This window comes from Alternaria rosae (genome assembly GCF_020736505.1).
Source record: "Alternaria rosae strain MPI-PUGE-AT-0040 chromosome Unknown BKA58scaffold_2, whole genome shotgun sequence".
Lineage (NCBI taxonomy): Eukaryota > Fungi > Ascomycota > Dothideomycetes > Pleosporales > Pleosporaceae > Alternaria > Alternaria rosae.
This window is the reverse complement of record NW_025763571.1, coordinates 4,088,952-4,105,085: the sequence shown is the minus strand read 5'-3', so window position 1 is coordinate 4,105,085 and position 16,134 is coordinate 4,088,952. Positions and strand designations below refer to the sequence as shown.

The following is a 16,134-nucleotide window of genomic DNA, read 5'->3' as shown; positions in this document are numbered from 1 at the left end:
TCATCAACCAACTACTCAGCCATCAGGTTGACCAATCTTCAGTAGTATAGTGGTCAGTATTTCCGCTTGTCACCTTCACAGGCAACGCGCGGGAGACCGGGGTTCAATTCCCCGCTGGAGAGCTCTCATTTTTTGTTTTTGCATTTTACTCAGTTGAAGACCCTTAGCCATGTGATTTTACGGGCAGGATGTTCCCTGGTTCAGGCTCGTAAACATAAAGAGAACACATTCTTTTTGTTCTTACTAGAACCAGCGGCACCAGAAATTCTACATCAATCCTCGCTTTATTGTATGTTGTGGTGCACTACATGCGTCCTTGCCAAAGGGCGTGGCTCGCGCATGGGATGCCTCCGTCGATGCGACTTCGTCGCTACCGCCACCCCCAACGTACTCCCCGGATCGTCCGGAGAATATATCAAGAGATCAACCATCACGAAGCGCTGATAGCTCAGACAACTCGCTATTGAAAATCAATGTGCAGGCGACGCGTACCACGATGGTTAACAAGTACCTAGTTACGCTTGGGCACATTCCTCATGCGCGTCGGCTTTATGTTTACCAAGACAATCAAGGCGCACCGCTCCGTCAGATTCCTATCAGCCTCCAAATAGTGATGAGGCTCTTCTTGGATGCCCCAAGTTGTTTCAGATCTACATTATACTTCATCGTAGTGACGCTGACGCCAACCAAGCCAAGACTGACGAGAGGCCAAGGTATCTCCCCGAGCAGCAGAAACATGCAACGCGATGAATGCGTCAGCTTCGAACCATAGAAATGGACTTGCACCAAAATATACGTCTCCGTTCACACCATCCCTTCGACAAGTTCCGACCAGAACTCGCGTATTAGAGAAGTCCTGGCATGTCCGTGGGCGGGATGTGTAACCGTACTCCGCAAATACCATATCTGACCGCGAACTCCGACCACAGCGCGTTCGACATGTAAGCCTCTGGCATGCACTAACTTGTCACGAAAATCCGCTAGTAGTATAATTTACCTAGACAGATCAGTACCAGAACTTCTGTGCTCAAGATAAGCACATCGAAGCTCTTGGGACCGGACATGCCAACGCCGTCATCCCAGGCTGGCTGTCAACCTGACGCCCGTCTACTACGAATACACAGCCGCATAATCCGGCGACGTTGGCATCCCAAGAGAATACCGCCGTAGTATTCGTCACCTCGTGTAGCTTGTCATCTCGATCATGTCTTGGAAGTACCTCTCCCAAGTCCCATTTCTACCCCTTCTCCTTCTTCTTATTCACACATACATAGCTCGCACCCAGTAGCATTAAACTGTTCGGATATCCGAGCTACAAGCCCATCTACATTCTTTCGCCATCCACTTTCACTGCTTCCAAAGCCATGTATGCGCCTCCGCGCTTCCTCACCGGCAAGTTCTTCATCTGGCTCTGTCTCTTCCTCATCGGTTTCCCCATCCTCCTCTGGAACCACCCCAATTTAGAGAACCTCTCCGTTCCATACGTCCGACCCTACCCGCGACCCATCCCCCAATTCGTTGCCCACGGCGACTCGAAATGCCTACCAGAAGTCTCGGCGGAGGTTATCGAAGCAGCGACTGCGAAACGGGCTACATGTAGGAAGTACTCACCTTTTGCAGCGGGGCGGGCGCGCATCGCAACCGTCACAGCGCATTTCGGCAAGCCGCAGGAACACTACCAGAAAGCGTTCAAGACACACCTCCAGCACGCTTTGGTGCATGGCACAGAGGTTAGAGTGATGTGCGATCCGATTGTAGATGATCTGTGGAACAAACCCGCCTTCATCCTCAACCTACTCATGCGAGAGATGTTGAAGCCAGAGAAAGAGCGTCTGGAATGGATACAATGGGTCGATCGAGACACCATTATCCTCGACCAATGCCGTCCTATATCGAGTTTTCTCCCCCCAGAGAAAGCGCGCTTCGGGTCCTGGTGGCGCCGCGACGACGACGACGACAAGCAAACTCCAGCACCAACAAATACAACACACCTACTCGTAACACGCGACTGGAACGGCCTCAACAACGGCATCTTCCTCCTCCGCGTCAACAGCTGGGCCATCGAACTCTTCACCGCTATCCTCGCATTCCGGCACTACAAACCCGAGATCGACCTGCCCTTCACCGAGCAATCCGCCATGGAAGAGGTGCTCAAGACAGAGCAGTTCACAGACCAAGCGAGATATGTGCCGCAGCACTGGTTCAACGGGTATGAAGAGAATGGGGCGCAGAAGTTTCAGGACAGGGAGGATGTGGAGGGGCTGAAGGAACGGAACGTTAGGAGAGGGGACTATCTTGTTCATTTTGCGGGGAGGGGGAAGAGAGGGGATTTGTTGATGGAGTGGAGTAGCATGTTGGAGGGGGCGGGGGATGTTTGGGAGGAGGGGAGGGTGCAAAGAGATGTGAGCGGTGAGGTTGAGGCGTTTTGGAAGGATCTTGGGTATGGTGTATAATAATCGGAGTCTTTCTTTTGTTGAAGACGTGTTGTATTTCTTTGTACTATATACCCTTGCAATTCAATAGTAGCTTGTGCTTGGTGCATAGTCTGCTTTTGTGCCTGGGAATGCGCCGGCGGGAGGGTTGCGGTCGTCTTCATCTGCGCTGTCGTCTTCGTTGCCTTCGAAAGCTTCGCTTGGATCTGGCGGTGCCCGCATGCGGATCAAAGCATCCTCGTCGAGTGCGGGGACAATGAACATCTTGGTTGTGTGATATTCGCGTCCAGAGGGCATGCTTGCAAGCAGCGGCTCCGAGGGAGGTATTAATTGGATGCCAACCTAGTACAGTCAGTCCATTATACTCAATAGAGCGTCGGAGACGGGTTATACATACAGTGTCGTTCTGCTTCTCCCATTTCTTCAACAACATGTCGACAATTCGTCCTTCTTCGAACTTGCCAGCATCAGTGCCCCAGTCCACACCTTTCTCGATCTTGCGATCTTCCCTCTTCTCCTGCCATTCTTTCTTCAATTTAGAGAAACCTGACGCCTTCTTCTCTTCTTCCGCGCCCAGCGATGCAAACCCCAGCTCCTTCTTTGCGCCTCGTAGCCACGCGATGCCTTCCCCTGTTTTACCACCTCCTTCAGCATCGCAGGCGAGGAACCGACACGCCTTGCCTTTGGCAGTCCGCCTCAGATCATCCACATATTTCAGCAGATCGTCGTTGATCTTGGAAGACCGCCCCAGCATAGCTTGGGCTTTCGCAGCGTGTTCTGAAGAAGCAAGGCACAGTCGAGCGAAGAGATGCGCGCGGACCTTGGGTATGTCGACGCCCCTAAACATCCAGTCTTTGTTCTGCTTGTTCCGGTCTTCTATTACGACCGCTGGATATGGATCGTCTTTCAGGACGGTGATGAGTGTAGCTTCAGCCATGGTAAGCTCCGCCAGCGCTCCCAGCACAGACGCGGATATGTCTATAGCTGCGGGCTGTGAATTGTACTGCCCTGCCCGATTCACCAAGTATGTGTGTATGGAGTTTGCTTCGAGAAAGTGCTTCATAGCAGCACCAATTGCGGTTGCGCGTTGTTCGGGCGTGGGTACGGTCGCACTGTAGAGGGTGTGCAGCTGTGCTCGAGCCTGGAGGCTGTATACGTATGCCAGTGTTGAGAGAGTATAGCAGAGCTCGCTCTCAAGACTCTTGAGCTTGACTCTTGCTGGCTCGCGACCCGGTATCGAAGAAGCCAGCGTCGAGCGCCATTCTACTTCTAGCTCCTTGACCAAGACCAGGTCGATCTCTTCGCCGGCACAGCTTGCGCCGCTCAGTCCTGCATCGAGGGCGAACAGATATGGTATGTAGTCATTGAGGGCGGATGTTACGGTGGAGAGGTTCGAGGCCTGTGAGGCGGGTGGTATGCGCTTGTGCCGCTTGAGCACGTCACGAAGGACGCCTCGCGCAGTGGTTGCGCAGTTCGGTAGGGACGGATGTGTGCTGCTGTTGAAGTAGTCGGTGAAGGATATACTGGACGTAGTTGGTAGGACGAAAGGGAAGGGCATCTTGCTGGGGGTTGACTGTTGCTGGTCGGAGCGGTTGCTGACGCAGGTACGCGGTCGTAGTGGGGTTGGGGAGCTAGCCTTGGCCTCATCATATCAAGAGCCTGGAGAGCAACAAAGAGTCCGGTCCACGCGCCTGGAACAGAAAACCTAGAGATTTGGGGTTTCACGTCAGTGAGGGAGATGGACAATGAGCTGTACCACTGCAATTGTACACTTGTTCCAATAATTCGTGCTACATCAGTCTCTCCTCCGGCATGTATATGTACAGGTTCGCCAGTACGAGAGAATTGGTGCGTTTCTTCAGCATACGCTTGCCGAACGCCATGAACCCTTGTCTTCGTCTGGTTGTGTCTCCCGCTGTGTGTCGTGTATGGTCTGCCTGTTGTCTGTCCTTCATGCGAGCGATCACCGCTGTTGGCGGGCCGCTTATCGCTTCAACGCATCGTCGACGTAGTTTTGTTGGGCAAAGAGGTATCCCTTGACCTTTGCGTCCTTGAGGAGCTCGAAGTATCGCTCTGTTCAACCTGTATTAGCCTTCGCTCTGTCATAGCGTACATCTGTCAGACGGCCCTGCTCCGTTGCAACCAGCCTCAGATTCGATCTCTTTTTGTCCTACGCGCATTCCCCAAGCCCGCGAAATAGAAAATTACCTACCTCGCAAATGCCCACACTTCTCCAAGTGGTTGACCCCCTCCCTCCGGTAGCACTTGCCCATCTCATCCCTCACCAGCCTCGCCATCATGCTCCTCACCCACTGCTCCCTGATAATAGCATCTTGCGCGCCCTTGAGCGCAGTGTTGTCTTCGTAGTCGACACCGTCAAAGGTTGGCGCAACCTTTGGCTTTTTGGCAAGGAAGAGTTCGGACTCTGGTGTCGGCATTGCGGCGGCGGGGAGTGCGTTCGAGGGTGACGGTCGTGTATATGATTTCCGAGGGCTCCGTCGAGCAATTGGGAGACGTGCGACGGGGTGATTGGCGTTGTTGCGAGGTGTCGTGGTCGTGATGGTTGGTGAGCTTTGAAAGGGCCGAGCTGCGATTGGCGGCGGTGCACGTGATGCCGCATTACCACACCTGGGCAGCGCCTTCCAAGTCCGCGCCGGACTACCATCTTCAGTCTTGGATACACGATCCTCCTTCTCTCAAATAGATACAATCAAATCATGTTCACGTCACTCCTTCTTTTTCCTCCTTCTTACCCGGGTCCCACCACCCTCCCATCGCAACACCCCAGCCCGCACCCGTCTGCTGATTCCCATCGCCTTGCTTTTTTACATCTCCTTGATACTTCACATGCCATCTCGTAGGATCGAATCTGATCTCCCTCATGGAAGAGTATAACAGTCTCAATCTTTCTTCTCTCTCATGTTCACAAAGCGGGCACATGCGCTCGAGCCTGACAGTGTGCATGGGGTGTACACGGCCTTCTTCGCAAGTCGGCTGGATCCTGTTGGTCTCGAGAGCTGGAGCTATCGATGGCGAGGTTTTGGCTGTTGAAGTCATAAAAGGTGAGGCTGTATGCGGCCAGGCAGTTCTACCATCTGCCTTTGGAGTGAAGAGAACGTCGGCTGTTCTTACGGGATATATATGCAGTGTCTTGTTATGGGTTGTTTGGATATTGGAGTACAAGTTCTGCGAAGAATCTTTGCAGGTGGTTGTCTTGTCTGTTCTTTTGATTGAGTCATCGTCTGGCACCAGCGTCACTTGTGAGTCTCTGCCTTTGCGACCGCTTCCCTGGAATCCCTCGCCCCCGGTAGCTAGATCCTCAGGCTGTATCAAGAATGATCTCGAAGCCTTTTCTGCCTTCGTCCGCGCATTTGCACAGCACCTAACCGGCGTCTCTGAAAAAGTTGAGTGGCCGCAGCCAACAAAGATGTATAGTCGATAGTAGCACATTGCGTTGACGTTGACAACACACTTTGTCTGGGAACGTGAGACTTTGTTTTAAGATGTTGGTATGTAGTGAGTGGTGGTTGCTCGCTGAACACGCTGTTATGAAACATGTAATAGTAGTGCTTTGTCTAATTCACCGCGGATAAGTCTATACCGGTAGTGACAAAGGCTCAGCGAAGGGTCAGACCCTGTGAGCAAACGGCGATGTGAGCAAGAACACACTATGACTGGAACACACTGACAATTCTGTGGGTCTACACAGCTGTTATATTACAGATTTACGTACAGTGGTATCTTGAACGAACTACATGGAAGGATCTTGGCACGAACACCTACGCTATGCTTGATGCTACATGAAATCGTAGAAAAGTCATCATGCTGTCGTCTCCTTGTCTCTCGTAACATCAGGGTCACTCTTCTGCGCCTCGGGGTCGAGCGGCAATGACCCCTTGCTGGCCCTCTTTCTCCGCCTCTCTGCGCGCTCGGCTTCCCTCTCGAGCCTCTTTGCCTTTTCTACCTCGATTCCAGTCTTGGTCTCCTCGTGTTGTTTGTCGAGCTTGTTACGCGTAATCAAAAAACTGACTACGAGACCCACAACAGAAAATGCGACATAGAGAATCCACATGGTGCTCAGTGAGTCTGCGAATGCCTTTCGCGCAACGAACTTTTGCTCATTGGGAAGGGACTGAATAAGCCCGACGTTGGCGCCGGCGGAGCCTCCACCGAACCTCGATGCAGTTTCGGGACCGAGCGAAGCGGCCAGTTGAGACTGCTTTGACTTCATCTCGTTGTTGAAGATGACTCCACCTACAACGACCGAGATGGCGCTACCAAGGTTCCGAGTAAAGCCGAATGTTGCAGTCGCAGTAGCGATGTCGCGTTTCTGGAGATCATGTCAGCATCGGTAGACTAACGAATAACAACTGTGGTTACTCTACCGCAACCCCGCATCTAGTGTCATGTGTAATGATCACATGTGCAGGCGCAGAAAAAGAAACTTTGGAAGGAACTTACCGGTACGAGACTCTGAAGTGCAATGAGCGGTGATTGAAAGTTTGGACCGACACCAATTCCAGCAATGATCTGATAGACGATGATCTTGGCCCAAGAACTGTTGACATCAAAGTCGATAAAAAGTCCAAAGCCCAATGTCATCATAATCATACCGAACCAGATCATAGGTAGATACTGTCCAGTTTTCTTGATGAAGATACCAGTGAAAGCTGAAAGGAATGATAGTGAAACCGCGGTAGGCAGTAAATACACCCCGGAAAGGATAGGTGTCGCGCCAAGCACAGCCTGGAAATAGAGTGGGAGGAAGTAGTTGCCACTGATGAAGACGAAAGAGTGGAAGAAGCAGGTAGCCAGGGCAGCCAAGTTCGAACGCTTCGAGAAGAGATCTAGGGGCATGAGAGGGTACGGTGCTATCCGCCACTCAATAGCGAAGAATATACCAATGACAACGGCTCCGAAGATGATGAGACACAGCACTGTGGCAGAATCCCAAGGATGTGAGATGCCTCCAAACTCCAGGCCGAGCAATAGCATAATGACTCCACCGACCATGGCAAGCGAACCCAGCCAATCAACAGCTTTGAGGCCTTCACGGAGCGGAGTCTTTGGTGTCTTGACATCGAGGAAGAACAGGAGGATGAGGAATGCAACTCCGTCGAAAGGTAAGTTGATATAGAAGCACCATCTCCAAGAGACCTTCTGCGTGAAGAGCCCTCCAACAACAGGTCCCAGGGAACTCGCCAAGGCCCACACACCACCGATGATTCCAAAGTACGCACCTCGGTCCCGCACAGAGAAGAGGTCGGATATGGTAATGTTGACCAGCGTGATGAGACCTCCACCACCAATACCCTGTATCACCCTTGCAGCGATCAACATGTCCATGTTGACAGCCACGCCTGCAAGAAGAGAGCCGACGAAGAAGATGGCATTCGTGAGCAAGAGAATGGGTTTTCTTCCAAAGATATCAGATATCTTGCCCCAGATTGGTGTGGCTGCTGACTGTGCGATGAGGTACGCCGAACCGATCCAAGTATAGCCCGAAGCGCTGTTGAACTCTGACGAAATCGTGGGTAGGGCGGTTGTGACGATGGTGATGTCCAGAGCAACGAGCAAGACCGCGACAGCCAGAGAGAGCATGATCAAGAAGATCTGTAACTTTGTTCTCTGTGGGAATTCATCTTGTGCACCAGGTGCGCCCGGCGCAACAGCGGCGCCATTCGCTCCGGTAGTGTCCTCTCCTACAGCTTTCTCTCCGTTTTGTATTGTTCCGTCTCTCTCGGTAAGACTAACATCGGTCGAAGAAGGAGTCGTAATATCGTGATGTCCGTTCGGCGCGTTCGAGTCAAGGTGTGAGTCCCCAGCTGGGACTGGCGCATCGTGTGTTGCGCTCATATTATAAATGCTAGGGAATGACTATTAAAAAGGTTATGCGTGACGCGGTCGTGACATGTTATAAAGGCGCACAAAGGGTTGAGTGCAAAACTGAGTGCAAAACGTTTGCGACAGGCGATGACAGAAACTGGATCGCTTTCGCGCCTCTCGGGGCTCTCGAACACCGACGCGACATGCGTCATGGCGCTACATACGGCGCTGAGATCGATCGGTCGAGCTGGATCACTCCCGCTATGCATTTTACCGGAAATAAATCCCAGAGGCTGCTGCGATTCGTATATTGGATACAATGCTCGGGAGATTGCTGTACGAGTCAACGTGCGACTGGAGAAGCCCCTTTGACGTTCGTGGTCGTCGGAGAGGCGCTGCTTAGCCCTGCAAACTCATGAACCGTCCATGACGAGGCTACTGTTGTGCAACGTTACACAGACTGAACACGTCTGCCACGCCGTTGGGGAACGCATGGCTTATCTTCGGGTTGCTACAATAGGTATCTCCATTGTCGATGTGTGATGGACTGCCATGCGGCTCGAGAACGGCATTGACGAGTATCACTGAACAGCCGGGGGCGAAGACATGATTGCAAATGCCGCGGGAAGATTGATGAGAAGTACGAGAGGGTGCCACTGTACTTGAACATGTTGTGCTTCTGATGTTCACACCAAGGCCCTAACCAAGTGATTCCTTTTGAACCCCGACTCATCTCCACTATAATACCCGCGGATAGTTTGTTCTTCGCTTCTTCGCGTGCTCTAGGGTGAGCTATGATTAGCAAGGCGAGGGCTAGCAGAAGGGCATCTCATGGTCGCACGCAGCACGGAGCTTGCAAAAGAGTTTGGTCCTGACGCGAAACGTACTAAAGTCGTCTGTAGCCCTTTATTTTGTCAAAACCATAGCATCTTGCAAGGCGAGTACCTTTAAATCGCGCTTTAGCGTTAGCGGAAGGCCTGAAGACACATGAAATGTGTGTCTTGACCACAATTTAAGTGCTTTTGGCTTGTCGTGCTTCTGAGCGGTCTGCAAGTCGATCAAGAAGCCGATCAAGAAGTCGACCAAGGCAAGATTGAAGTGTTGGAGTTCGATCGATGTGTTGAGCGTCATTCTCCACAAAATCCCCAGGCGCCGAGAGAAGTGTATGTGGAGGAGCAGGTGTTTGGACGAGTACCATGGATACTTTCCGTCATACTGCTGTATGCTGAGCATCGGTGAAGTGATGGAGGGGACGGGGCATGGCGTTGAGAAGCTAGGTGAAGGGCTAGTTTAGGACATGTCGAGTGGGATGCATTGCATTGCAGGTGGCTTTGGCATCCACCGTCAACGTCGTTCGCTCCGGTGGAGTCGACCGTCAGCACACATGAGCAGATGATAACTTGGTATTAAGATTTCCAAGGTTCCCCGCCTCTGCTCACAACGTTTTCGGCGCCCTTGAGGCGCATGTCGGAAAGGAGGCACCCCGGCACTGTCGCGAAGGATGCGTGAGGCGCCTCCACGCGAGCGAAATTGGCAACGGTCCAGACTCTGGCGCTTTGTTTTTGTTGGGCTCATCATGGGCTGCAGGCCGATCAACCGGAGCGTATGCTGCAGCTAAGCGATAGACTGCGTCGGCCCTTTGGCAGGCCTGAGGTGACGTGAAAGCCTGGTCCGGCTTGTCCCTTGTAGGTAGTGAGCGTTCCAAGGTGGTGAAATTCGCAGGGGCTAGCCACAAACCCAGTAGGCTTGCGGGGTTGCAGTTCAGTTCTAGTCGGTCGATGCTTTCGCACCACGGCCGTCGCCATACAACCTGTCTCGACAATCCGCCGCTCCACAACCGCCTTCACACTCGCCCTTGCGTCGTCAGCCCACATCTGATCCCCGAGAATTCCACCCCATTTACTATCGCCGTCACGAGCCGCATGTCGACGCCAACCAGCCTACGATTTTCCCTCGCCGCCGTTGGGCACACGCTGTGATAGATATTGAGGCATTGACCCGCGCCCGCCCGTTATGACGGCCATGCTGTCGCTCCCGCGAGACAACCCGCCCTTCCAGCGCTCGCCCTCGTCCTCGTCCCTCGCCTACGACGCCTACACGCCCATCCGCAAGAACCAGTACTCGCTGCCCGACCTGCGCTCGCCGTCGCTGAGCGGCTCCTCGCGCACTTCGTCCATGCACTCGACGCCCTCGAGCAGCGTCTCGCTCGATCCCAAGTCAGACGAGTCGAGCAGCGAGGACGATGGCCTGTCGTTTCCCAACTACAATTCCGCGCGGCAGTACAGGAAGGGCGTTGCAAAGGGCATCAGTCACGGCGTCACTCCCATTGATATGGCCTCGTTGAAGCCTGCATCCTCAGCCATGCGCCCGGGCTCGCTGCCTTCACCGTCGCCAACGGATGGTCTCTCCTCCGATACTCCCATGACCACTCCCGACCCCATGCCCATATCTGAAGACGACACGGCCGTGCGCAAGGAGCCCTCACATCACGTCGACTACCTCTCGTACGAGTGGCGCGAAGAGGACATTTGGTCATCGTGGCGGCACATCGTCGAGCACCGCAGCGTCTACGGCGAGCGCTCCAGGCTCGAAAATGCCTCGTGGCGAACGTGGGCCAAGGCCCAGTTTAAGCTCAAGACGGTCTCGCCCGAGACATTGAATTGGTGAGTCCCAAATATTTCGATCTGCAGCCACGGCAGGGGTGTCGATCACCCCCATCCGTGCACCATCTTGCAGATTTTTAACTCTTGGGCATCGCTAACGAATCACCAGGCTCAAAGACGTTGACGTGACCTGGCTGTACGGGCCCATGCAGCCTGCCTCGAATCGTTTCTGCTCGCAGCAGAATTCGGAGCCGGCCAGCCGCCTGTCCAAGACCAACTCATTCGTCAATGGCGTCAAGAAGCCAATTCTCAAGAAGCGCAGCATGTCCGAGGCCATGCTGCAAAAGTCCTTGTCGTCGTCGTCACTGCTGCAACAAGCGGCCGAGTCGGTGCAGGCCCAGCAAACAACCGGTGTGACGCTGGAGTTGCGACGGCCCCGACCAATCATCGGCCGTGTAACCCCCGACTTCCCCACATCTTCCACATTGTCCCGAGGCCTGCTTTGGGAAGGCACGGACTACTTCTCCTCAAAGTCTACCTCCGGACTGCACACCCCCGATCACGGGGAGAAGCGGCACATCCGCTTCGACGACAAGGTTGAGCAATGTATCGCCGTCGAGTGCAAAGACGCCGACGATGAAGAGGACGACTGCAACCACAACCCCTGGGCCAAGTACCAGGAAGCGGACTCTTCGTCGGACGAGGGCGTCGTCATGATGAAGCGATCGCGCCGGAAGAAGCCTCTTTCACGGACTGCCTCGTCCGTCAGCATCAGCACGGACAACAAGACCATTGCGAAACTTCCATCGACGACGCTCAAGTACCGGACAGACTCTCCCGACGTACCCGAAACGCAACAACATCACTCTCTCGCCATGTGGAAGTCGCGCAGCGGACTCTCTCCTTCGCCGTCCTCCGAGACCCTGAAGCCGTCAAATCCATCACGGAACTTTCTGCTGGAAGAGGATGACGAAGAGAGTGAGGAGTACCTTAAACCCTCTAGCGCTTACGGCTCAAAAAGGCCCGGCACTCCCACTGCTTCGGATCCGTACTCATTGCGCCGGAGTGGGTCGTCAGCCTCACTGGAAAGCGGCGCACTAAGAAGAACACCATCTGGCATGTTCATGCCCTTTGAAGGCGACGAAGAAGAGCCTTTACCACCAACTCTCATCGGCAGAGTTGTTGACACCGTAAATACTGCACGCGATATAGGCCATGTCATATGGAATGCGGCATGGAGTAATTAGAACTTTGACTTTAGCGCATGGCGTTCGCGGCTTTGTACTATTCTTGCGGGATGGACTTGGGAACAGGTAGCATACATACGCAGACCACATCTTACGACCTGGCTAGGCGGCGGAGTTTTGGGAATACCTACACTGAAGCGCCGTTGGCTGCATGCATTGGTGTGACTATGGATATAGCTCACCTACAATCGATACCACATACGTTCAATGATAGTACTGGGTGATGCAGTTTGTTGTATTGGTCGTACAGTGCATGGGTGTGACCGACGTGAGTTTGTCATGCACAACGTGGCCTGTTTGAGGGATCTCCTTAAGATTTGAAAAGAAGCCTGAATTGTATTCCTTATCTTGGGACTTTTGGATTCGGGGTTGATGTGTGGAGAACACGTTTGTTCTTCCCGAGGTCTGCACTAGCGCCGCGGACACAGAATCTTGGAAAGAGCGACCGTGAGCGAGCACTTGGGCAGATGCCTTGGTTACTGGCACTTCTTGACCACTTGACAGTAATTGTGTGCAATGAAGTCTTAAGTGAAAGTGTATCAGATCTGGCCAGCTGGCGTGAAAGCAATTCGAGAACCATCCATAACCCTGGAGCATAACCGTGCATGGGTCGCCGCGCTAGTGGGGAGCTCCAAGGGCCCGCTTCCTGCCACATTTCACTAAGGTGGCCTTTCTGTGTACTGGGCATTTAACTGTCACCTTGCCCCAACGTTGAATCCGTGAACTCTTCTCCTCCACTTCAACCCCCAACCAAGGCAAGCACAATGCGTTTTGCAATTGGCGCCACCGTTGCGCTCGCTGCCGCCGTTGTGCGCGCAGACGACGCCAGCTCCTCCGAGTCAGCGTCTTCTTCCTCGACCACTGTCGCAAAGCCGACTTTTACTGTACGTCTCTGAATCAGTCACATAGCCGAAACTCTCTCTAACATTCGTATAGCCCACAAAACTCAAGGCACCTTTCCTTGAGCAGTTCACCGACGATTGGGAGTCCCGATGGAACCCCTCACACGCGAAGAAGGACGTCAAGGCCGATGACGAGGAGTGGGCATACGTTGGTACTTGGTCCGTTGAGGAGCCTTCCGTACTGAAGGGTATGGAGGGTGACAAGGGACTGGTCATCAAGGACAAGGCGGCTCACCATGCCATCTCGGCCAAGTTCCCCAAGGCCATTGACAACAAGGATGACACCCTTGTTGTTCAGTACGAAGTCAAGCTTCAGGGTAGGTTTTCCAGCCAAGTTTGGGATGTCGCGTAATTCTAACAACGAACAGATGGCCTCGAGTGCGGTGGTGCCTACATGAAGCTCCTCCAGGACAATGCAGCCCTCCACGCTGAGGAGTTCTCCAACGCTTCTCCTTACATCATCATGTTTGGTCCCGACAAGTGCGGTGCTACCAACAAGGTACGGCACTTCTTCCAATATGACCAACTAAGCTAACATGCCTAGGTCCACTTCATCTTCCGCCACAAGAACCCCAAGACCGGCGAGTACGAGGAGAAGCACCTCAAGAACCCTCCCATGGCTCGTATTGTCAAGACCACCAGTCTCTACACCCTCATCGTCAAGCCTGACCAGAGCTTCGAGATGAAGATCGACGGCGAGTCCGTTCGCAATGGAACCCTCTTGGAGGACTTCACCCCCTCCGTCAACCCTCCCGAGGAGACTGACGACCCCAACGACACAAAGCCCGAAGACTGGGTTGACGAGGCCCGCATCGCTGACCCCGAGGCTACCAAGCCCGAGGACTGGGATGAGGATGCGCCATTCGAGATTGTCGACGAGGAGGCCACCAAGCCTGAAGACTGGCTTGAGGATGAGCCCACCACCATTCCCGACCCCGAGGCTGAGAAGCCTGAGGACTGGGATGACGAGGAGGACGGTGACTGGGTCCCTCCCACCGTTCCCAACCCCAAGTGTGATGAAGTCTCTGGCTGCGGCAAGTGGGAGCCTCCGATGAAGAAGAACCCTGCCTACAAGGGCAAGTGGACCGCTCCCTTCATCGACAACCCGGCTTACAAGGGCGTCTGGGCCCCCAAGAAGATTGCCAACCCTGACTACTTCGAGGACAAGACCCCTGCCAACTTTGAGCCCATCGGTGCTGTAAGTTGACTCTGTCTTGATTTCACAGACTCTTTGCTAACATGCCATAGATTGGTTTCGAAATCTGGACTATGCAGAAGGATATTCTCTTCGACAACATCTACATTGGCCACTCCATCGACGACGCTGAGAAGCTCAAGGCCGAGACCTTTGATCTCAAGCACCCCGCTGAGAAGGCTGACGAGGAGGCCAACAAGCCCAAGCCCAAGGACACACCCAAGTCACCCTCTGACCTCGTCTTCAAGGATGACCCAGTTCTTTACGTCAAAGAGAAGGTCGCCCTCTTCCTCGAGATCGCCAAGCGCGACCCCGTCGAGGCTGCCAAGTTCGTCCCTGAGGTCGCTGGTGGTATTGGTGTTATCGCTGTCACCATCTTCGCTATCCTTGCCTCCGTTCTTCTCGGCTCCGGCGCCGCTCCTTCCAAGGAGCAAGTCAAGGCCCAGGCAAACAAGGCCAAAAAGACCGCTGTTGACGCCAAGGACAAGGCCGCCGAGGCCGTCGCTACTGGATCTGAGAAGGCCCAGGCTGAGATCAACAAGCGCACCACCCGATCAAACGCCTCATAGGCTGTTTTGATTGTTGAGTGAAAGGAGTAGTACCCTGTTGGGAAATACAGAGTTCGAGGAACAGACTACCAAAAAGTGTGGTTCAGGGGGTACATCTTTGCCCCTCCACAATTGGATTCCTGATTTGCAGTTACACGTCATTTCAAGGTTCACGGCGCTATGATTATGTATTGAGGCTTTGTTCCTGAAAATGGGATGTGCAGCGCCCTGGGTCACAGGCTGGGAAATAGGGTGTGTAGAAACATTTGTTCAGATTTCATCGATAAGCTCATGACGTGTTGGAATGTGTGATTGGTGCAGTAAAGTTTTGAAGTTGATGTTTCATACAAGAACTATGTCGCTTTCCTGAGGTTCGCCATGAATCATCTTACCACCACCTATGGCTCACTCGTACATGTCTTTACACTATGGCTGCGTCGTCGAAGTTCCACGTTACGGCTAGTGAAAACCTCATCGTCCACGTTGTCGTCGTCATACTGGCCAATCATCAGAACCCCCTGACATACTTGCTACACCCAGTGCAAGCGTCCACTCCAAAGCCATGAGATGCCCTATTTAGGAAGGTTATAAAAGAGCGCATATCTCAACATGAAGTGGTAAGTATCAGCTCTAACCCAGCCTCGGTATTCGCCCTCGATGTTAGTGACGTAGTGTTTGCGACCGTGTGTTATCATATCCCGCACATTGAAAAACGTCGCTGTGTGAGTCTTGTTCTTGATGGCCTCTTTGCGGATCTTTCTGTAGTTCTTCATGAGGCGTTTGCGGGTCTTTGGACCGACGCTTTCGGGGGAACTTGTGGAGTCTGACGAGTCTGAAGATGGGCTCTCGAGCTTGATAGGCTGGTCGGGGGCTTGTCGCAATCTACGTTGTCTTGCGGATTGTGTCCATCTTGATCTGCCGAACACTCGCGAAGAGTGCTGGTCTCTGAAGGCGATATGGGACTCTTCTCTTTTACGGGTTGCTGGGCGGAGAGCTCGTTTTTGTCAACGCTGTCTAAGTCGCTGGCGTCTCACTTGTTGCCGACGCTTTTCGGCGGGCTTTGGTGTTTGTAGTTTGCGCTCATCGATTTGAGCAGTCTACAGGAATTCGGATGTCAGTATGATTTGTAGAGATGTATCGCGCGAATGGGTACCTACGTCGGACACATCCGCCTCCACTTTGGGACTTCCGCGCTTGTTCTCCATGGTTAGTTTCCAGGCCGGGGAGCTATCTATCAATCGGGTTGTCGAAATTGGGTTAAGATCGCGGGGCCTCTGGAAGCGCTAAATCGATCTGGTAACAGCTCGAACGCAAACTCAACGTCCATTGGCCGAGCGTCCTCATGGTCGTTCTCATCGATTCGTGTGTGTCAAAAGTCCAT

The 16,134-nt window shown here is 53.3% G+C and overlaps 6 protein-coding genes and 1 non-coding gene across 7 annotated transcripts; 4 read left to right on the top strand and 3 right to left on the bottom strand.

The window, feature by feature from the left end:
• The first annotated feature begins 35 nt into the window (after positions 1-35).
• On the top strand, positions 36-122 carry BKA58DRAFT_t21. The gene has a single exon. It is a non-coding gene; the product is annotated as a tRNA-Asp (tRNA).
• Positions 123-1,364: 1,242 nt separating this feature from the next.
• Positions 1,365-2,453, top strand: BKA58DRAFT_409335 (galactosyl transferase GMA12/MNN10 family protein; the record flags this gene model as incomplete). Its single annotated transcript, XM_046172144.1, has 2 exons — positions 1,365-1,428; positions 1,465-2,453. 2 exons carry the CDS (start codon positions 1,365-1,367, stop codon positions 2,451-2,453), a joined length of 1,053 nt encoding a protein of 350 aa, XP_046029818.1.
• A 31-nt stretch (positions 2,454-2,484) lies between these two features.
• BKA58DRAFT_107591 (pH-response regulator protein palC) lies at positions 2,485-4,095 on the bottom strand. Its single transcript, XM_046163862.1, has 2 exons — positions 2,830-4,095; positions 2,485-2,774 (listed from the first exon to the last, which is right to left on the bottom strand). Exons 1-2 carry the CDS (start codon positions 3,988-3,990, stop codon positions 2,517-2,519), a joined length of 1,419 nt encoding a protein of 472 aa, XP_046029817.1. The 5' UTR covers positions 3,991-4,095; the 3' UTR covers positions 2,485-2,516.
• A 28-nt stretch (positions 4,096-4,123) lies between these two features.
• BKA58DRAFT_418389 (uncharacterized protein) lies at positions 4,124-5,922 on the bottom strand. The gene is made up of 3 exons (XM_046172669.1): positions 5,186-5,922; positions 4,645-5,127; positions 4,124-4,505 (listed from the first exon to the last, which is right to left on the bottom strand). The coding sequence occupies exons 1-3, from the start codon at positions 5,880-5,882 to the stop codon at positions 4,417-4,419; spliced, it is 1,269 nt and encodes a 422-aa protein (XP_046029816.1). The 5' UTR covers positions 5,883-5,922; the 3' UTR covers positions 4,124-4,416.
• Positions 5,923-6,123: 201 nt separating this feature from the next.
• BKA58DRAFT_378361 (major facilitator superfamily-domain-containing protein) lies at positions 6,124-8,426 on the bottom strand. The gene is made up of 2 exons (XM_046169694.1): positions 6,894-8,426; positions 6,124-6,762 (listed from the first exon to the last, which is right to left on the bottom strand). The coding sequence occupies exons 1-2, from the start codon at positions 8,286-8,288 to the stop codon at positions 6,253-6,255; spliced, it is 1,905 nt and encodes a 634-aa protein (XP_046029815.1). The 5' UTR covers positions 8,289-8,426; the 3' UTR covers positions 6,124-6,252.
• A 1,507-nt stretch (positions 8,427-9,933) lies between these two features.
• On the top strand, positions 9,934-12,342 carry BKA58DRAFT_107552 (uncharacterized protein). Its single transcript, XM_046163861.1, has 2 exons — positions 9,934-10,921; positions 11,031-12,342. Exons 1-2 carry the CDS (start codon positions 10,272-10,274, stop codon positions 12,106-12,108), a joined length of 1,728 nt encoding a protein of 575 aa, XP_046029814.1. The 5' UTR covers positions 9,934-10,271; the 3' UTR covers positions 12,109-12,342.
• Positions 12,343-12,872: 530 nt separating this feature from the next.
• Positions 12,873-14,774, top strand: BKA58DRAFT_398971 (calreticulin precursor; the record flags this gene model as incomplete). The annotated part of the gene is made up of 5 exons (XM_046171517.1): positions 12,873-12,992; positions 13,045-13,327; positions 13,379-13,509; positions 13,555-14,208; positions 14,259-14,774. 5 exons carry the CDS (start codon positions 12,873-12,875, stop codon positions 14,772-14,774), a joined length of 1,704 nt encoding a protein of 567 aa, XP_046029813.1.
• Between the last annotated feature and the right edge of the window lie 1,360 nt (positions 14,775-16,134).